Genomic DNA, 23,769 nt, shown 5'->3' with positions numbered 1-23,769 from the left:
AATGTTTTCTTATTGCTAAATTAAAATAGTGCCTATTAACATTAAAACTATCAATTAAAGACTATTACTTTAGCCTATTTATTCACAGATGTTGTCAAGGCAACCATACAAAATGAGAACTTGGTGAACAAAATCTTCGTTTCACAGATATGGTCAGTAATGTAGAAGCAAATTAAAGTGTGTTACAGATTTTTTTAAATTCCTGAATTTGACACTGTCAGTTGTGATGAAATCATATAATTAGTATCGTACAAATAGAGTACAACGTTTCTTAATTTAATCAAAAAGTTTCGAAGTTGACAGTTGTTTCAGGAAATAAATGTTCACTTTTTTGGAGAAAAGGACTCTTGTTTTGTTGTGAATAAATAACAAGAAAACAACTGACATGACACACAGATTTTGCATATATGTGATAGGTTCAGACCTCATGGAGTAATATTGTAAACAATCTTTAAGAGGTTGGGTATCTTGAAAATAAAAGTAATTTATACCCAAACAAGCAAATAAATTCATTTGAAAAATACTCTTTATTGACAGTTTTTCCCATTACAATTCTACTAGTAGTCAACCATTGAACATCCCCATAAACCAACCCACCCCTACTGACTATATTTCGTCTCAACGTCCAGTGGGGATGCCAATCCTTTCAAAAATTTTAGAGGTTCATTGCTAACCTGCGCCCTCACTTACAGTGCAATATATGTCATCGGATCAGGTTATGTGTGTGTTATCGAGGGAGAGGTGTTACGAAATTAGACAGTGTGATGCTCTGATTAAAAGGGCATATTTATTTATTTTTGGTGTGACATAATTGTTAACTATTCAGAGGCCAAGTTAGGGCATTGAATACAAAATAGGGTTATTTGAGGTTTTTTGCTTTATTTTTTAAACCTCGTTTTCATTAAATATCAACCAATCTTCCAGCTCATATATGTGTAAAATTATCAAAGGATGTGCAGTTTCTCCTTGTGACTTGTCTTGTCTTCTCCAAGGACATGCCCTTTTTATATTCTTGTCAGCATGAAAGACATGGCGACTAATCAACAGTTTAATCCTTATCCTTGGAAATATCTTGTGAAAAGGACTGGCCCTCCAACATACTTAAAATAAATCATTTTCTGCTGTGTGTTATGAATGCACCAGCATAAAAAGCATACATAATTATTCTGAATTAGAATTTTGAAGGCACATATGCTGCATGGTATAATTTTGATAAAAGTATTTCTACTTTTAAATTTATGACGGTAATTAATGGTTATATATATGATATAGTATTACCGTGTGTTTAATCCCGTAAGTTTCGTTGGTTTGAATGAAGATACAACATTCAAAGCGATCATTCTCGCTGTCCAAAGATGCTCCCAGAGTGCATGACCACTTGAGATCTCCCACAAATTAAATTCAAGTTGCGCACATGAAAATGTAGTCTGCGCAATATACAACAATATTCAAACGTTCACCCATATGGTACTTAAGAAGTTGTACAAAAATTGTAGCGCATGTATGTGATGTATGTATTTTTGAAACATCTGGTTTATATGGCTTCATGTTTAAGGTTGTTAAACTAAATTTGATTGGCACACTGGGCCCCATAATAGGCATTGTCTCAGAGTTTGAATCTTGCATAAACAAAGTTTTCCAAATGCGCGTTTATGATAAGGGCTATCTAGAAAACCCAACATAGTGGATTCATGGCATTGTTTACCTCTATATATGACAATTTAGTTTGGCAAATAGTGGCTGATCATAGTAATGAGGGCAACTTATTTTTAAAGTGAGGAAGTATATCAGATTTCTGAGTCTTGGACAGTATTAATGAAGATAGCAGTGAATGATTTAGAAGCAACACAATGATGTCAAATTCAGATCTGATGTACATGCTGAATGGACGAAAATAGCATGTCAACCAACCCCACATTTCAGTGGTATTTCGAAATTAAATGTGTAAACGGCAGGCAAACAAGCCAAATTAAAATACAATCTAAACGTTCAGTGCACTTTTTTAATAAACATATTAATTTATATAAAACTAGAGGCACCAACGTTTGAAAATTTTGATTTCAATACGGGTCTTACAGAGTAGATAAGGAAGAATGAGAGATGGATTTTGAAATGTTATGTAAATATTGAACTAGCGCAGTTTCATCTCCTTTTTATTTTTGTTCTATCCCCCTCATATTTTTGTGACAAGGGGGAAATCCCCACTTATCAAAAAATCATGGCAGCATCTCTGGTTGTCAAAGCATACACTTTTTAAAACAGTAGAGTGGCACTGATAACTGTTGTTATGTTTAATTTTATTGTATAGTTTTCTGATCTTTACTTTCAGGTAGAGAACTACTTTTTAACCCCTTGCATGCTTCCCCAGGAATCTCCAAAAGACATTATCCACCCACAACCAGATCCCTGTATGGTGAGCACATCAATCCTGTGCTATGTCTTTAAAGGAAAGTTTCTGCCACCTACCATCTTCGACAGGCTTCTTGCAGCCTGTGTAGCTCACTGGCCAGTCGCCAAGAATAATGAGACATCAGACAATCTTCTTTTTTGTGGCTGTGCTGTTTTTGACCTAGACCTGTTTCACAGAATGACCTTGCATTGTAAGGACCATGTTGTTTTTGTGAGAATAACAAGGATGGTGATTAATGACCTCAAGATCCCGGATGCAAAGTTGTGCACCAGAGTTAGAAAGTTCATTACTCTGAATCTCTCCAAGATTACTTCTTGTCTGGACCAGAACTTACAATATGAGATACGTGTACATTGCCAAGAATCTCGGGATGTCCCTGAAGATAGGTTCCATTTCTCACCACCTTTTCAGATGTGGCTTGCAGATGAGGTAAATTATTTTCAACATTACTGTATGGAAGGGGAATACTATTTTGATTTTCTTTTCTTTAAACTACTGTTATGTGATATTGTCTAAATGGGAATATAAATGCCAGCATGAAGACTGTAGGCTACTGTTTTCATGTGTTATCTAATTGTTTATGTAAGTGCCTGAGCTGTTGGCTACTGACCTAATGTATAGTTTAAATATACCTCTCCATTTTTTTACCCCTACCTATTTAAAAAATGAAAACCTAAAATGAGATAAAAGATATGCATAATTTAGTCAGTTCATTTATTGATTTATAATTTCAAACCTGATTATGATGGGGGACATTAACACCGATATTGTCTGTGCGTTTCATTCAAAACGGAAGTTTTCAGTGTATACGATAACCTTGCTTGCCAGTCATTTCCATTTCCTGGCCAAGCCCATTTTCAGCGAAGGGGTGAATGGACAACTAGACATGTATGTACAAAGAAGGAAAATACATGATCTGCTTCTGAAATATACAATGGTCAATGAAGCAAAAGAATAGAATGACAGCTATACATTTGCCTTTCCCATGGAGTTTACATGTTGTAGCAAGTTGAACCAGGTTGGAGTCAGATTACAATGAAGAACGCTAACGAAAATACGATATGTGATTATAGAAGATTTAACAGTAGACAAAAACCCACACCTAACTCATGCAAAATCAATTCCAAATGTTGGACTTTTATCTAAATGATGCTCACTGAGTTAAATAATTGATATAAATAATACAGTACCTACCTGGAACGAATTGTAATTTAAATGGAAAAGAATGAACTGATATTGAACAAAAAGTAAATGCAAAAAAAAGAAACAAACACGAATTGCTTAAAGTGATTCCACTCAAATAATGACAAAAGGATTTACATAAAATATGACAAAATTTTTAAGCAAATAGTGATAAATGACGTTTTTACTAAAATATTGATAAACGACAAGTTTTCACTCGTATAGTGTTAAAGGACAGGTTTTCACTCCTATACTAAATTGGTAAATATATCTTGTGGCATCCAGTTTAAAACCGCAAGGTATTTTCAGGCCCAATGCTCAGCCTGATGGTCAAGGAGGCACCATAAATGGTCCACCCCTCCTGGTCTTGTTAAGGATCTGTAAAACCTCATTCCCCGCAGACCTGTTGGTCCGGAAGCCTTGGTCCCTCACCACATAATAACACCTATCTTCTTCCAGGCCAACATCATCACTGAGAGCACCACACAGGTATATTCCAACCCAACTAGCACCATAGCTAAAACAACGCCTTCAGTACAATGCAAACACAAAAGATACAGAAAGCTCAACCACTCAGTTACTTCTTTCAGCCCTTCACCCCTTTTCAGAGCTCTACAAACAGTGATATCACGTCCTAATGTGGACCGTTCACTTACAAGACTTCTCGTAGTTATAATGTTTGAATCTACCATGAGCCTATATGTACACATACTATGTTGCATTGTACAGCCTGTCTGATCAAGATATATTGTTTTTCTGATCATAATCACTTTGCTTGTTCAGCATGGGGTGAACTGAACTCACTAAATCAAAATAATGTATGATATAGGTAAACCACCATCAGGTAACACTGTATACAGAAAGGAAACCAGAGTATATGGTATTTATTCTAAATATATACAAACAATAAATGTAAAGTTGTGTGATACAAGCGGATTAATTCTATTTGCATGTGTGCAAAGGGACATAACTCTAAACTTTCAATTTTATGGTGATTTACCAAATTATATAGCAGTTACCCAAGAGTATGAACTACATCACTCTGTTCACGGAGGAAGATAGACTTGCCCATAGTGTGTGCAATATGGCACAGTGTTAGGATGGAAAGTCCTTTAAGCATGTTAGGTGAAGAGAATGCCAGTGTTAGGGCCACTCTCATCACAGTCAGGTTAGATCTTATGAATCAGTGAATGAATTGACTGGGTTCTTTGCGATTTTATCACATTAAAGATGTTTGCTATTGAAATCAGTAGTGAGGTACAAAAAATGGGGAGGTATAATCAGACTATAACATTGTTTATTTGGGTCTGTAAGTACCTGGGCCGTATGTATGGTGACAATATTTGACTTGATAACACATTTTCAATGTCTCTTAGACCACTGCCAAAAAAATGATTTTATACGTGAATAATTTGTTTTAGTAAATCTTCCTGAGAAAAGAGACAAGGCATCTTCTCAGACACATTGCGATATTGCAGTACCCTTAGCCAGAATCTATTTATAGAAATACAATCCTTCTTGATTTCTCTTTTGAAACTGCCCACTTGTATTCGAAGGAAATAGTATATTGGTTATGTTATGGTCTACAGCCATGAATTTTACCTTCAGGTTTTTTTCCAAATGGATTTTAACAATGAGAGTCCTATAAAGAATACAAATGCTATTAATATGGCTGTTTGAAAAACGGGTATCCTGATTGTCACAGAGTTGGGCACTTTCCTTATGCGGTCAAATGGAAACCCTACCCTTTTCTCCCATAGCAGACATTTATTTGTGAACTGATCACACGAATGAAATAATAATATTTACTCTATGTTTAGTCATTTAGGACTTCAGTATTGTAATACTATAATACTGTAATACTCTTTATTTTAGGTACATGATCCAGATGCACCCATAACACGTGAGCACATGAATCATGCTCGCCTCTGTGTTGGACTTGTAACTGTTTGTGGAAATGCTATGAGAGATGTCCTACTCACTCAAGTTCCCGCACCACACACAAACATCTACCAGGCAATCCTCGCCAGCAAAACCAAATTGACCAGGAAGCAAGGTAGACCACTTCTTAACCAGGATCAAAGTCAACTTGTCTTCCCGGATCCAAAAGGTCGGTATACGGCTACAGTGGAACAGTTTGATCTCTCTTTGTTATATACTTTGATCAGAAATGTCAGCACTGTTCCTGTTCCATCAACGGGCTGGGGAAATGATCCACAAGATCAGCCAAGGGACACATCTCTTGGAGCTAGTGTGGAGCGAATTCGTTCTTATAGGAATTATATTATTGGTCATTCTTCCACTATGGAGATTAGTCAAAATGACTTTGATGATTACTGGACCAAGTTTGATACTGTGCTTCAAGACATTGAATATAAAATTGGTGCACAAGGATACAGAGTGCAGTTAGAAAAGCAAAAGAGACAGGTCATCTCAGTGTATGAAGCTTGTTAGCTACAAATGAAAGTCATGAAGACACAGCAAAAGGTATAAAGTGAATATTCAGTATACATGTTATGATGGCAGCAAATAAATAAAACTTGCGAAAAAAGGAAGTGAAAAGATGACATAACCTTTAACTAGTCTATTTGTTTATAAGAGAAGCAGCAGAGAGGGTGAACAGACCATAGAATTCCGACAAAAACAAATAAAACAAACAAATAAATCATCTCGTAGAAAGGTCCAGATTTTACAAATGAACTTTCCTTGAGATGTTTATTTTTGCAATGACCGATTGTACTAATAAAACCCCAGTTCGAAATAGTATCTGAAAAAATAAAGTACTCTACGTGTTTATTTCTTGTTTATTTTTTTGACGACCAACGTTGGTAGGTACCCTCTCTGCTGCTATTAATTTACCACCATACCAAGTTTGATGAATATTTTTCAACGCGTTCTCGCTGTCGTTTTTCCTCATCTGTTTCATCTTCATCTGAATCTTCGGAATTTGTTCTATGTTTCAAGTAATATTCAAGTTCTGATGGTGGTTTTTCTATTTTTGGATTTATGTTTTTTCTGTGTTTATAATATATCATCAAACTTCTGTATTCCTCTTCTGCTGATATTAATTAAATTATTATGTTATAATAAAATGGTACATCCAGAATCTCATACTGCAAGAACAGCACGAGAACGATTAGAAACAATTAAAAAATTTCTTCCTGTCAGAGACTCATTTAGAAAAAATCTGCAAGCGCAGCAAGAAGCAAAAGTTGAGTATGAAGAGGACACTAAAAAACTGTTTAAGCCCGTCACTGCAGCTACTAAGAAAGTTAGAACTGTCATCAAAGAAGATCTTCTTCCGGTATCAAAACAAACTGCAGCGCTGACTGAACAGACGAGGGAGATTTTACGAGACCTTCCACCTGGCATAGCCGGGAAAATAGCTGCAGCTCAACCTCCACCTGTTAATGAGGAAATACGTGAAGGCATTGAAGAACTTCGTACCGGAGTCGCCGATGTGAGAAAAAAACTTGCATCTAAATCCAAACCAGCAGGAGAAAACGTAGAATTAATTGCAAAATTTAACGAAGGAGTTGTTGAGGAAATTAGAAAAACTGAAAGAGAGAGATTACCTGAAGCAATATTAAATAGTATATCTAATAAATCTAGTATTTTAAAACCCCGTTATGAAAAAACAAATGATGATAATTTCATTAAATGGATATATCGCGTATATTACAACAAAAAACAAGCTAGAGGTCCAGAATTTGAAAGACTTAAAGAGGACGTAAAAAGACTTTATAGAGAGAGACTGGAACAACTAGAACAAGAAGAGTCCTCCCAGTATCAGCTTCCTCCACCTCTGCAACAAATAGAACAACAACAATCTTCTTCGCCACAGCAAAGGTTGATGTCGGAAATTAAAAAGGCTAAAGAGTCACTTAAATCACCCTCCTCGAAGAAAATTCCTTCACCTTTACATAAAATTTCTGCACCGAAAATGACATTTACACCGACAGGTTCACCACATGGATTTCGAGAAGGTTCACCCCCGGCCATCACTGAAGTACTTACTCCGGTAATGCAACCACCAGTATTTAAAACACCTCAAGATGAACCTAAAACAGGATCTGGTTTATGTCCTGATAATATCATCAATGACGTATCACGGTTAGAAGTTCTCATAGGAGGAAAACGAGCTGGAAATAATTCACCAGAAATAACCAATGAAGCAGCTGATATTTGTCGGCGACTATTTCAAGGTGGTATCATGGATATTGGCGTTTACCGAGAACTTATTGATGAGCTCGTTGATGACTAGTTGTTAGATAAATGGTAAATAAAATAAGATGATTGTGCATGATAATCATCGTAAACCCACACAGGTTAGAGCGGTAAACTCACGATTACCAATCTATAGTGTTATTTACGGAAATGGACTTGGTGATGTCATTCGAGGATTATTCACGAGGATAGCTCCAAAAGTAGCGCCTGTTGCAAAACAATTATCGATGAAGGCTATTGATATTGTTCGTGATAAAGCTCCTGGTGCAATTGTCAATGTTGCTGGTAAGGCGTTCTCGGCGATCAAAGAAAGATTATCACGATTATTGCGACGAAAACAACAACCACCGGTGAAACTGGCAAGTACTGAGGTGATGCCTGCAGATGTCAGTAAAATAATAAATCAGGCTGCAAATCAAAAACTAGCGGCGATATCTGAAGAAGCAGAAAAAAATATAACGGCAAATTTAATAGCAGGAAGCGGTCTTCGTCGACGATGATCATCATTTGGAAAAATGGTAACTATAATAAAATGTTCAGGCGCGAATCAGACCCAGCATTTGATATGGAGGCACCTGTCCTTAAGTACGAGTCAGTACGTGATTATCAGTTTTATTCTTATGACGCAAGACAACCAAATCATCCGGGGAGAATCGAATTACAGGTTCATGATACAAGTAGATATTTCTTGCCCGCTGAAGCGTTTATTGAAGTAGAAGGTACACTTGTAAAGGGGGATGATACGGCATATGGTGCCAATCTGCGTGTTGGTTTTGTCAACAACGGAATTATGGCACTGTTTGATAGCGCCACATACATGATTGATGGAAAAAATATTGAATCAATTCAGAAGGATGTTGATGTTGCTACAACAATAATTGGTCTGGCGAGATATTCTGAGGACTTTACAAGATCAGCTGGTCCAACAATGATGTTTGCCAAGGATATCACCGACAACGCCAACCATAATCAGTATATAAAGTTATACACGCCGAGGGCTACTGCAGTTGATAATCAGGCAGAATGTGCCAACCCAGACCGTGAAGGTAGACCAGCTGCTGAATTTGAAATCATAAAAGATATTGCCCCGACTTACAACCTAGGATTTGCAACACGCCGATCAGCGCTGTCGGGAAATAATAGAAATTTTTCGTGTGCAATTCCATTATCTCACATCTTTGGATTTTGCAGAAATGTTAGAAAAGTCATCTTTGGAGCTAAACACACAATTGTGCTCGTAAGAAAAGGTGATGATAATGATGCAATCTGGCGAGGTGCTGGTGTTGCTGATGCTGGTAAAGTAAATATATCAAAACTTTCATTGTGGATGCCAGTAATGACTCCATCTATTACTGAGGAACAAAAATTACTATCTTTTATGGATCAAGGCGGTAAATCATTGCTATCATGGTTAACAGTAACCACAGATGCTGCTCAAAGCAATATTAATGTTTATTTACATGGCATATAGCATCACAACAGGGTGTTTCTGCACCACGGCATATTTTTATTGCACTACAAGATAATGCTCGGACGAATAATCAACAACGTTCACATATGATATTTGATAACCTTGGAGTTAATGAAGTTTCCTTACGGATAAATGGACATCAAGAACCAACAGAAAATATACAACTAAATTTTGTTCAAAATCATGTAGCGCGCGCATATCATCGTTTAATGTCATTCATGGGACGTGATCAAAATATAGATACCGGCTTGCAAATATCACAACTAGATTTTACAGGTCTATATCCGATTTATTATTTTTCACTAGAACATCTTGATTTATCCAAACAATCTGTTGTTGATATACACTTTCGAGCTCATGTTACTAACCCTCCTCCTGATATAGCTGGTCCACCAGTTGTTCGCGGCACCTACAAAGCGATCGCGGTCATACTTAGCGATAAGGCCATGTTACTTGAAGGTGGCAGTGGTCGAATGAGGGTCGTTGATGCACCGGTGGAAAATCTTTAATCGTGCTATTTAGAAAAATATATTTTATATAAAAATGTCGTATAGTCATGTTAATGTTGCTCTGACCCCGGGTCAGGTAAAAAAGCTTCAATCAAAAACCGCCAACAAATGCGGAACTAAAATATCACTGAAACGAGATCATATTAGTGGTGGTCCAAACAAATTATCGTTGACAAATAATCAGATTAAACATTTCAATAAAGCCCTAGAATCAAAAACTGGAGTTCAATTCCATCTCTCCCCGAGCGCCATCAAAGACATGGTTAAAACGGGTGGTATATTCCCACTACTTGCGGCCATTCCGGCATTAATAGCTGCAGCTGCTCCAGCCGTAGCAAAAGCAGCCGCGTTAGGTGCTGTTGGAACAGCCGCTGGAATGGCACTAAAGAAAGCAACAGGAAAGGGGTACAAAAAAAAGGGACGCGGTCTAAGATTACCGGGATCTCGTTGGGGGAGAGGCCTAAGGCTTCCAGGATCATTTCGTTAGACGTTCCAGCATCAAATTTTGATTTACTTGATGCTGCTAAAAAATTAAAAATATCTGCCTTTAGAGGTGTTTTTATGCGAGATCAATTACCGAAACAACCAAATAAACTAGAAACAGGTATTATTAATCTTGACAAACGTTCCGGACCCGGTACTCATTGGGTATCATACGCGGTTGATCCGCGTGGAATTGTTTATTTTGATTCGTACGGGTTAGCTCCACCTGTTGAATTTATCAAGTATGTCGCACCACTTCACGCAACAACCAGAGGTTCCAAAGTTTGGTATTCAACGCTACCCACACAAACAATGACAGATCCGCCAATATGCGGCCGTGAAGTAATTAATGTACTCGACGCTATATCAAAATCATCCAGGCCACCACATAAAGTCGTGCACGATTATACAAGCAACCGATTTGTTGCGCGTAAAGCATTTTAAACAACAGATCTTATTATAATGGTTGATATTTACGGAAGATCTTCTACTGGTAAGAAAATAAAATCCGACGTTGATCTGTCAAAGTATGCGACTAAAGATGACCTCGCTGATATTATGAACCTTGCTGGAGTTGACCCAGATGAAGTTATTATTTTTCAAGATCGATATGGTAAACTAAAAACCAGCAATATCAAATGGAATGATATAGTCCGGCGAGTACTCGGTGCAGTTACAGATAATATTCCCGTGTTTACTGACGGTGGTAGAATCAGAGATTCAAGTGTATCATTAGCAACCATCAGAGATGAAATTGCAAAAAGTGTTGCTAATCGCGTGAGAAACACCGGTGACACAATGACGGGTGAACTCAGCATGAACGGAAATAAAATAGTAGTTTTAAGAGATCCAACATCTGACGAAGACGCAGCAACAAAAAAATACGTCGACACCGTAGACGGTAAATTATCCACGTTACGGGCTGAGTATGACGTTCACGCAGGAACTTTTGGAAGATTTCGAAGAAATTTTCAAAAAAACGATGATACCATAGATAAATTCTTCGGTACTCCACGCGCCATTGACATGAAACTCGTTGATATCAAAACTGACCTAGACACGATCAAACAAACACAGCAAGACGTCGTAGCGGGAATTCCTGAGATTGTCAGTAAAACCAATTTGATTAAAATTTCAGCTGCAATAACTCCCGGGCATATTACAAACATCGTATGCACGGTATCATCGGGATTTGCAACATGGTCGCAGCAAAATAATACTATCAAATATACCGCAACAGTCACTGGCGTGTACAGGCTGTCTGTGTTTAGTGCTGCAAAATTTGAAATATTTACAACGTTTCCATAGCGTCATTCCACCGACAGGTTTTCCGGGGTTGTATCTGTTATATTAAATAGCGGAACCGAAGAAATATTTATTCTGGAAGCAGATGATAAGAAATTAACCGCAACATCCTTCTGGTGGTGTTTGGAATTTGTAGCTGAAACACCTCAATTGGTTACGGCATAAAAATATATATGGACGGTGCACAATACAGATACAATCAAGCGCGTGAATGGCAGGCTGCGCTAAAAGATCAAGTCGATCAATATACAGTAAAAGTAAAAAAATATCGACGACGATTGGTTATCGTTGATGTGATTGTTTATTCAGTATCCGCTGTTGTTGCTGGAACCGGTGTAATATTATCAGCGTTAACAACGATGGCACCAGTAGCTGTAACTATCTGTATTTCAGCAGCAACAACTATTGCAGGTGTGCTTGGTATCATCACAAAAAAAATATGTACTTGTACGAACGAAAAATTATCCGATTACAAAATAAAATTACATACAGCGACGGTAGCATACTCGAAATTATCCTCGTTGTTATCAGCGAGTCTCAGTGATGGAATTATATCTGATTTCGAATTTTCAATGATGACCAAAACATACGATGAAGGTATTAAAGATACAAGTATCAATAATGACAGAATTACTCCAGCAGATCGTGACCAACACAACTCCGCCAAAGATAACGATGATCTCGGTAAGTTCAACTAATCCTGAATTTAGTGTTAATTTTCCTATTGCAATTCCAGTAAAAGAAATAGCACTAGCACAATTACGGGTATATTACAGCTGGCCAAATATCAGATCAAAATCATTTAATGGTACACCAGCAAATAATTCGCTCGTATTTACTAACAACAACAAACCCGATGGAACACCTGACTGGGTTGTTGTTGGAATACCAACCGGCAGTTACCAGATTGAAGAGATCGGTGAGGAATTTGCGCGTAGAATAAAATCAATAACGGGAAAAGAATCAAAAATATCAATAAACGTTCATGAGCCGACGTTGTCCTCGACGGTTGAAATAAACTCGCCTGATTATGCCGTTGATATTTATCAATCTTCAATCAGATCCGTGCTAGGATGGCCTGAAATATCACCACCGATAACACCGATACCACCAGAACCGAAAAAGTCTGATTATGTCACGGATAGACAATCATATCATGAAATTAATCCATCATACGGGGAAGAACTACGTATTATAAAAAATAAATCAATGCTTCACGAATTTGCCTTTTTCGGTGAAATTGAGGCATGGCTTTTTAAAAATCCGGGAGAAAAAGGACATTTTAGGGGTTTTTATCGAGAAACGATTATTGAATATTTTCAGGAAATCAATCAAGAGTGTAAAAAACAACTAGATCAACTAAATCAATATTTTAACGAACATATTTTTGACATATCAGCGTCATCGCGTGAAAAAATCATCACGCGTGTAGAAATATTAAATCAGCTTATATCAGATATGGAATATATTAATAACCGAATAGTTCAGGAGATGCTTATTCTTTTAGAATCACCTGAAAATCCTGAAGCAAAAGCATGGTTAGAAAAATATAAAATAACAGAAGCCGATGTACCAAATTATAAATTTCCCGGGTATAGTGTAACCGAGTTAAGAAAATCTATCAATGATGTCATTGATGAGTTTTTTCCTAAAATACTCGATGCATGGAGAAAATTAATTCCACCTCCAACTGTTCTTAGACATGATAATGATCCACATGGCGGCGGAAGACACGTATCCCCGCGGATCGTTAATATAACACCGACGGTCGCGGTCAATCTGGTTTGTGACGTAATCGATGGCAGCTATCAAATAGATCTCGGAAGATCAAATCAAGCTCAACAAGGATACATCCTGCACACGTTCACACCACAAGTTCCCCCTGGAAATTTAATCGTGCAAGAACCAACTAATCCCGTGTATTTGCGGTGTCACAATAATATGTTAACACGAATCAATTTTAAACTCACAGACCACCTTAATCGCTTAATTGACATACGTGAAGAAGAGCTTGTAATAAATCTGTATGTAAAGTCCTAGGACTTTTGTCTTAAGGATTTCTGTCTAAGGACTTCCGCCGTAAGGATTCCTGTCGTAGATCTTCATGTGGAGGAGGGTTTTTACACGCGAGGATTTCTTAACAGTTAGAAGAACATTTGTAACAGAGATCAGACTCAAATTCGATCAACTTAAAAAAATATTTTATTATTACTGGCACAAATTTGTGTTTGGTACAAATTAATCGACCCAGGCAACTAAAAAAGCTAGTCGATGAAAGTAAAATTAAAATTTCTATCACAAAAAAAAATAATATTTATTAATTTTCCTGATTTTTACTGAAATTGTACAAATTACTTGATTTTGACTACCAACTACCCCCTCAGAAACATAAAAATGCACGAACTACTTGATTTTGACTACCAACTACCCCCTCAGAAACATAAAAATGCACGAACTACTTGATTTTGACTACCAACTACCCCGTCAAAATCAAGAAAGTTCTAACCTTGTCAAATTGTTCCTAACAAATTTTATTTATTATAAATTAATTTTATTTATTAATAATATTATTTTTACTGAGATTTTTATTTTTTATTACTAAAATACAACGAAATTGCTCAATTTTCCTGATTTTGACTACCAACTACCCCGTCAGAAATCAAGTAGTTCGTGCATTTTTCTTTGATTTTGACTACCAACTACCCCGTCAGAATCAAGTAATTTGTGCATTTTTCTTGATTTTAGTTAAAAAAAATAAATCCTCAGTAAAAATAAAATTTATAATAAATAAAATTTATAATAAATAAAATTTATTAGGAACAAATTTGACAAGGTTAGAACTTTCTTGATTTTGACTACCAATACACGTGGTCAGCGTTGACTTGGACCCCAGTTACCAAAACTTTCATTTTCATTATCATCAGTAACGAGGTTACCTTGGATCGTTTCATCAGTAACGAAGTTACCTTGGATCGTTTCATCAGTAACGAAGTTACCTTGGATCGTTTCACGATCTGACATTATTTTTCTCAATAGTCTTATGCGAGTACTAATCGTTTTCTTTGCCTCATACTCGTGGGATAATAACGACTTAATTCTTTCTACGGCGGAAGAAAGAGGAACGAACTCCTTCACATGATCATCTTCTACGGTAGCTAGCGACTGAAACATTGCCGATTGAATCCGTTTCATGAGCCTGTATTCAGATGATAGTGTGTGTGTCCCCATGGTTTTACGTTCTTGTAAAATCTCAAAGTCAGAAACTATTTTTTCAGGATTAAGTTCATCAGATATATTAATTCCATCTTTTTTTAATTTTTTAATACCGACAATTACATCATTGATATTTTCATGGTTCATTATATAATATATAAATCTTTAAAATAAAAAAAATATCCCTAGAACACCTATCGAGTGTATTAGCGAGTTCGTCGGGATGTTTCAGTGACAGCACAGCCAAGAACTCATAGCTTGCCACCGCAATCTACCAAGTTCATTAGGCAAATATTCCCTCTACGAGAGCCCCTAACCCGCCAAACAACGGTCTAGAGGCCCAAGAGGGAGGACGGCACAACCCTCATTAAACTCGTATCTTGCCACCGCAATCTACCAAGTTTAGAGGATATACATATAACATATATACAATGAAATGGTTATATACAATGAAATGGTTATATACAATGAATGAAGAGCCCCTATCGAGTGTATTAGCGAGCTCAGATTATGAATGAAACGGCACTAACTAAGGACAGTACAAACATATACGCTCAGCAAAATCACACCCACAATAATTAATCCAGTGGGTGATACGAAAATATGTATCAACCACAAGTCAATATTGTGGTTATGAATTTGCTGAGCGGAGGGGTTCTTGCGGTTCCCCCCACTATTATAAAAATCGCAATTATGCGCACCACCGACAAATTGTCAGCCATGGGGATTCGATCCTGGACCGCGAGCGCCACAGTCCAATACCATACTGATCGAGCTATCAAACATTGTTACGAACATATGTTTCGGAAGTTAATATATAGCTAGCTATATAGCTAAGGAACCAATATTTACACTAAACAGCGGTTTCTGAATAATAACGGTTTCTGTATTTAACAGTTTCTGTATTTGTAGCGGTTTCTGAATAATAACAGTTTCTGTATTTGTAGCGGTTTCTGGATAATAACAGTTTCTGTATTTATAACAGTTTCTGAATAATAGTTTCTGTATTTATAACAGTTTCTGAATAATAGTTTCTGTATTTGTAGCTGGTTTCCTAAGCAGACCGAAAATCAATAATAACAGTAGCATTAATGCACCAGTCAAAGAACTTTCCAGAGTGTAAGTTCAGTGAACACACAACTGCAGGTCAATTACAATGAGTAACGGTTTCTGTTTCACACACAGCTTCCTACGGATCAATAATATTATCATGTGTTGTATGATGGGGAAATATTTAAAAAACATAAATAATACTTATGAGTCTAATGAGTTAGGTTCGTCGGCACTATACGATGTAATTAGTTAAACTGACTAATTACGATCATAAAAAACCAACCATCTACGAAGAAAACTATATATTACAAAGTAATCTCCCTTATGTAATCAAAAATTCAGTAGTGTATGGAGGACCTACTGTGACATAAATTAAAAAATTAATTCAATGTGGTGATAATAGTTAATAATGTGGTGATGATAGTTAATAATGTGGTGATGATAGTTAATAATGTGGTGATGATAGTTATTGATACTGAAATGTAATTTTCTGCTTATATTTTTTCGAAAAAGCTGTTTTATATATATTTTCTGCCACTCTTTGTACTGAATGTGAGTGAATATCAAAATATTTTGCAGCTGAACGCATCGAACGAAACATAATTATTTTACCGGTTTCTATGTTTGTAGAAATTACCGCCCTCTTTCCGATTGTCTTACATCTTCCTGTATTACCGCGTGTATTATTCTCGCTGTGAGAGATAGCTTGTAAATTGGATAAATTATTGTTTTGAGTGTCCCCGTCAATATGATCAATAACAAGACCATCATTGATCACTCCGAAGAAACATTCATACGTAAATCTATGACAGAAATAATGTTTTTTCCCAACTGTAAATCTAAGATAACCAACATTATTAATACAACCAACTGGTCTCTTCAACTTGCGGTGTCTGATGATACCATTAATATTTGATTCATAGTTTGTTATGACAGGATGTGGGACAAATATATTTTGCTCCATTATAATAATATTATATGTTTAAATCATTGTTTGTCTGAAATCTTGATATATAATCCCTCACGGATTTTATAGCGTTTTCACCGCTATTATTTTTTTTGTCATAATATCTTTTAAGTTCTCTGAACCGTTTCCCGCCACACTTTCCACATAATTCTGTCTTTCCTCGCACTCCAATACCACACCGTAGACATGGTATTGGTCCTAGACTTCCTCGTCGTATGTTTTGTGAGTGCATCCAACAAAATTCCTTTCTACAGGATTTGTTGCATCGATTTACTGAGCCGATCATCAACCATCTACATTGGGACATTGTATATATATATATAATTTTCTTTATTTAAATATTTGTTTTAATTATATGAACGAGTTTGAGAGATTATCCCAAACTAGGCCTGTTAAGTATAAATTCAACCTTGACAGATTATCTTCTGACTTGCCAGTACGAGATCTGGTTGATCCGAAAAATAAAAGTTTGATCTCGAAAATTCATGACGCTAAGAAAGAATTTTACACGGATGGTGCATCTCATACATGGTCAACGTTCAAGATTATACGCGCTGACGGAGTCAAGGACGCTGTCACGGAAGCCACAATGAACGACAAGCGAGCGGCAACTATCATTAACTACATCGCTGAATACGAGGGCAATCAAAAATATTTCTTCAGAGTAAAATTTATTGTATTAACAGAAACAGGTAGTTGGATTATCCGTGACAAATATGATCCTGTCCTTGGTAATAATAAAACTATCATATTAAGTAAAAATTCCAGACCGGGTCTATTGACTGGTATTGATAAACCGTATTATGAACGAGCATATCCTGTAACAGCGGTTATTTATGGAATCTATAAGATAAATAAAAAACCTAACGTTGATAAACTAGCGCCGATGAAATTTTCAAGGTTAAATTGTGTGGCTGAACGAGTAATAGAACACTTTACAAACGCGATGCGTGGAAATGGATTAAGTGATTTAAGGCGTGAAAAAATAAACTCGTGGGCTGATTCAGTTAAGGATACTGGTGCTACAATAAAAGATGTTGCTGAGTTAGGAAAAATATTAAAATTTCCAATAACTGTGGCGACAATAACGGGAGAAGTACTGTACCAGTCGAAATATAAATCGAAAGGAGCTCCAATAAATATTATCGATCATAACGCGCACGCATGGACTAACGCAGTAACAATATTTCCACGTGATCGAACTGTTAGATTTTACCCCACAGATAATTCTGTGGCAGATAATTCTGTGGCAGATATGAGTATGTTTGATTTTATCAACGAAATAAGTAAAACCGATCCTGTATCGGTATGGTTATTCAAAAGTAATGAGGAGGGTGAATTTGATCAGTTTGTCAAACCGAACGGTGAAATATATCGCACAGAATCCCTCCATGACGAGATGAAAAATCTTGCGACGTTTTTGCAGTGCAAGCACGCGGAAAATACTGACAAATTACTAACTAATTGTTTTACCGTTCCATCTGTTGCGGCTCATTTCGCCAGAGAACGAAATTCATGGAAACCAACACGATTTGATTTACTCGAGGACGCACGCGCAAGTTGCGTCGAATATGGACATGGTGGATTATGGAATACCAAATACAATTACAATGATGTTATTTCGGTTGATATGGTTGCATGTTATCCAGGAAGTTTTCTGGGATACGGAGATTGTTCTGCGTACTTTGAAAGATTTGGTCACCCTACAAACGAGATGACGCGGGTGGCAATTAATGGACCATTACCTGATTTTGATCTGACTGGATTCGCCTGTATTGAGTCGTTCGAGTTTAACGAAAATCTTCACAATATTTGTTATGTTTGGTTTGGCAGACATTTTTGTGAAAAACGTTGGGCACCTATAGTTTTGTTGCGATATATGCTAGATTGTGCGATACTGACATCGTTGGTGGTCAGTGAGGCAATTATATCATATCATGCACAGACCAAAGTTTGGTTGCCCATGTCAGATTCTGAAGTTATCAGCGAGTTTAAGGATGATATTCCCAATAAACTCAAAACCGCAAAAGATCTCGGTAGAAAAATTATAGGTAAATTTACTCAAGGTGGTGCATATGATTATAAAAGACATCACGCACGATTAATTTTAGATGATGCCGAGTACGATTTTATAATCGCTGATACAACGGCGAAAAATATATTTGTAAATCGAGAGAGTGTTTATTTATCCGACGGAACAAAATTGGGTACGATCGTTAGTTACATAAATGACGTATCCCCGCAATATACTCATCTAAGATCTTCCATGTTGGCTTATGTTTCTATAAATTTATTATCGATGATTAATAGATTTCCTGAGACCGCAGTCAGAGTCGCAACGGACTCGTTTTATATTTCAAGTAAATATTTAGAACCTGTTATGAAATTTACAAGTAATGATGAACGATGGGGTTCGTGGAGAATAAAAAAGGAACTATTACACAATTATGTAGAATCAGCAGATGTTCCAGTGAGAGATTTTTATCGTCAGGGTAATAAAATATCAGAAATGTCGAAGGCACCATCGTTGAGTGATCCAATAACCAGATATAAGACAGTATATCTCAATGGACCTGGTGGATGCGGCAAAACAACTCGAACGATTAATGTTTTTAGAAATTCAGATATAATCGTACTGACACCCACACATAGACTTGCACGTGAGATGAAACAGCGGCAAGTACAATCGTGCACGTATCATAGTTTCTTTCGGTGGCGTGGGGATACATGGACTCCTGAACGGATGGGAGAAAAATATATACCTAAAATAATTATTTGGGATGAGATATGTACGGTGTCATTAGATACATTAAAAATGTTTCTTGATTGGTTGTTGACGAAAAATACCGCCATAATAATGTGTGGCGATCATGGTCAACCTCCGCCTTTTGTTGGACCATCTCCACATGATTGGTTAAAAAATTTCGTTGATTATTACGAAGAAATAGATGATGATCATAGAGCTCTTGATGCAAATTTGAAGGAGTTTAAAAAATTAATCAGATTACAATCAAACAAAATTCAGTGTGAAATAATACGTGGAGTGATCTCAGAGACATCAATGAGTGATTTTTTGAACTCATGGAGACCCACCGATTTGATCGTAGCAAGTAGAAAAATAATCAGAGACGCTTTACAACAGCAGTTATTTCAACTACATAAAGAACAATATTCAGAACTACCCGTACCGTTGTGTTATAGACCATCAGATACACGAAAACAGAATATTGATGTTGATATTCCAGGACCCTTGACAGAGTCAAGGAAACAGAATCTCGTATTAAATGATATTGTCGCCGTTGATATCAGTGTAGTCGAAGATGCATTACGCGCTGACAAATCTCCATGGGTGTTGGGATACGCTATGACGATCCACTCGTCTCAGGGATTAACTATTTCTGATACACGAGTCTGGATTGTAGACGATCGCATCGAGTGGTCAAATTTAGTTTATTTGGCGGTATCGAGGGTCAGAAATATATCTCAATTACATAGAATCATAATTCCTGAAATCGTTGATAAATTTAACATCATCGATGATGATATAATAAGAAAAAAATTAATCGGATACAAACAATCTGATAAAAAAAATAAACGTGACTTTGATCTTGATGTTGAATTTATTATTGAGTTAAAACAGCAGCAGAACAATCACTGCACCAGTTGTAATTGTATAATGTTATGGCGATATTCAAGTAATGATTCAAGACAATTTACCGTAGATAGAAAAGATAATAGTCGCGGTCATACACGAGAAAATACCATGTTAACCTGTCTTGAGTGTAATCGACGTAGAGGCGCTAGCGCCTTGGGTGCTGGCACTAGTGCTAGTTAAGTGATCGAAATCACCGAAGTGATCGCGGTGGTAGTTGTGTATCCGCGGGAATTATTTGTAGTTGTTCACGTGTAAATCCACGTTGAGGAGCAGCAGAATCTAATCTGTAGATTGCAGGTCTGGAAACGCCTACATTTCTTCTAGTGGATCTTGTCACGGTAGATATTTTGTGTGTGGTAACACTCCAAATAGGATCAGTTGCTCTCGCGCTACCACCTTCAAGTTCACCAGGCTCATATAAATATCTGACTGTGACATCACCTAATATTTTTTGTTTTCCAGCATCTTTCCGTTGTGTTGGTATATTTTTTTTTGTGACCGCGCTAATGGGTTTCATGTTGGTTGTTCGTGTGATTTCATTATTTAATGCAGCTATCACGTTTGGTAATCTTGCAACCCATTCACGAGATCTTTTATCCTGAATAAATTCCCTCGCGTATTGATATCCAAATAACCGCTCAGCAAGTGTTCGATTAAATCGCTCAACAATTGCCTGATCACGGTGAATTGCAGTATGACCTCGTCGTATTTTGGTATTATGTTGTTTCATCAGCGATGATACTGGACCAAGAAATTCCTTACCAGGATCAACCTGTAGTAGCTGCGGCCATCGTAGACCACCTCGTTGATAAATTCTTTCAAACGCATCGGCTACTTCAGATGATGTTTTCGCCGATAGCGGCTCTGCTTCTTTATATCTACTTGCAACATCAACTACGGTTAGCGCGTATTTGTACGTTTTTCCACGTACAGTATCATGCGGTAAAAACAGAATATCAGCTTGATGAACTTCATTAGGAACACTGACATCGAAATACGAGTACTGAATTTGTTTAGGACGTGGTAGATAAATTTGCCATATTGCTTGTTTAGATAACCACGTTTTAGCAGTAGAATGTTTAACCGATGCTGCATCAGCGAGTTTACCAATTGCTGCTTTGCCTCTCCAGTATCCTCTCGGTGAATAATAAATTGATTCCATTATTAATTACCAGCCCCAATCGCTAATTTACCTTTCATCGAGGATCTTACTAACCAATTAGCTAATGATTCTCTAATATTTTTATTTTTTATAGAATTTAATGAATGAATTAATTTTACATCTGCAATATGCCTATCTTGTAGATTTTTACTTTTATATGCTACATCATGAGCATGACAAGCTCGATCAATAGCATTTATTGGTTCCTCGCCTGGTTTTGGTTGATCTTGATTATCGAGCCTGATATCGAGTCTGGTACCAGGACCGCAATAATTATATCCTGGTAGATGTTTTTCTCCGCTGTATTTAGCCCATGGAGCACCTGGAAACTTTGACATCAAATTAGCGATATCACCACCACGCTTATTAGGTAAAAACGAAAATTTCTTTCTACAGCATACAGAACATTTTCCACCGTACGCTATTTTTTTATTTTTTGTTGTAACTGTAGCTAAATCAATAGTTGGAGTTTTAACTTTACAGCGTAAACAATATAAATTCATGTTATAATATATATGGATATAATTGATTTCTCAGCAACTCGGCAGCGAGAGCCAGTTAAGCATCATCCTGCGCTACCGAACTCCATCAGAATGATTATCATAGGACCATCTGGATCGGGTAAGACGCAATTATTACTTAATCTGATAATGAGATGGTTGAAATGGGATAAATTGTATTTAGTAGCACCATCCGTTGATGATCAACGATGTTATGATGTACTTAAAGATTTCAATGAAAACGCGCGATTACTGGATGAAGATAATGATGTTATAGAGTTTGTAACCGATATTGATGAAGCACCATCCGTAGATTCCATAGACGGATTTATTAATAATTTAGTTGTATACGACGATGTGATGCTAGATAAACAATCAAATCCAGCCAGAATATTTTCCCGAGGGAGACATAAAAATACAGACGTGATCTATGTTACTCAACGATATACACACATACCAAAAGTGATCAGAGACAACTGCAACATTTTAGTTGTGTTTAATGGCGTAGACACACACACGTTGCGAAATATTCATCAAACTTGGTGTGGTGGTGACATGGATATAATTAAATTCAAAAATTTCTTCTCACGAGCGCAAGCTACTCCGCATGGATTTATAACAATAAATTTACATGATCCAAGAACAAGATATCGTGTGGGTATTGATAAAATATTTGGGTAACAGGGGTGATGATAAAATTAAATTTAATTAAACAGATATCATTAATATAATGAACAACTGTGCGTGGCTGCGTCAAGGAACAACAGATAAATGCAACAAAAGGTGCCGTGGAGAATATTGCAAGAAACATAATTATCTTATAAAGAAAAATCCTCATGCTGGTCCACGAAGATGTGTTGGATGTAACAGCGGCGTTAGAGGATTATATCAGATTTGCAAAAATTGCGGTGGAGATCGATATCGAAGTTTGATGAACTATTACAGAAAAAGAAAGAACATAAATCCCAAAATAGAAAAACCACCATCAGAACTTGAATATTACTTGAAACATAGAACAAATTCCGAAGATTCAGATGAAGATGAAACAGATGAGGAAAAACGACAGCGAGAACGCGTTGAAAAATATTCATCAAACTTGGTATGGTGGTAAATTAATAGCAGCAGAGAGGGTACCTACCAACGTTGGTCGTCAAAAAAATAAACAAGAAATAAATAAACACGTAGAGTACTTTATTTTTTCAGATACTATTTCGAACTGGGGTTTTATTAGTACAATCGGTCATTGCATAAATAAACATCTCAAGGAAAGTTCATTTGTAAAATCTGGACCTTTCTACGAGATGATTTATTTGTTTGTTTTATTTGTTTTTGTCGGAATTCTATGGTCTGTTCACCCTCTCTGCTGCTAGAGACGTAAACGTCAGAGACTTCTGAAACATTTGGTAGGAGTATTTAACAGTGGGACTCACTATTTGCTATCAAGTAGGAAAACATCTCAATTTCTTTAAAAACATAGAGACTGCATCATATCATGTTCACATAATAAATATATGACAATTTTACACTGTCCCTGATATCATATCATGTGCACATAATTACATAAGTTTCATTCATTGATAAGAAAATGTTTTCCTGGTTCTGCTGCTTCATAAAGGCATTCATAGTTTATCT

General features: G+C 36.6%; 1 protein-coding gene across 5 annotated transcripts in view; it reads left to right on the top strand.

The window, feature by feature from the left end:
• Positions 1-23,769, top strand: part of LOC149789953 (uncharacterized) — a 173,515-nt gene that overhangs the window by 148,419 nt on the left and 1,327 nt on the right. For 4 of the 5 annotated variants that reach the window (XM_089972029.1, XM_089972030.1, XM_089972034.1 and 1 more), the window contains 2 exons: positions 2,330-2,839; positions 5,468-6,079. In XM_089972029.1, coding sequence (XP_089828155.1) covers positions 2,330-2,839; positions 5,468-6,046 — 1,089 coding nt within the window. In that variant the 3' untranslated portion in view covers positions 6,047-6,079. The remainder of the gene's footprint in view (positions 1-2,329; positions 2,840-5,467; positions 6,080-23,769) is intronic. The other variant, XM_089972031.1, reaches the window with a different exon arrangement.

This window comes from Sinohyriopsis cumingii, chromosome 10 (assembly GCF_028554795.1).
Source record: "Sinohyriopsis cumingii isolate HCF-2022 chromosome 10, ASM2855479v2, whole genome shotgun sequence".
NCBI lineage: Eukaryota > Metazoa > Mollusca > Bivalvia > Unionida > Unionidae > Sinohyriopsis > Sinohyriopsis cumingii.
The sequence above is the reverse complement of the archived record's forward strand: the minus strand, read 5'-3'. Positions and strand labels throughout refer to the sequence as shown.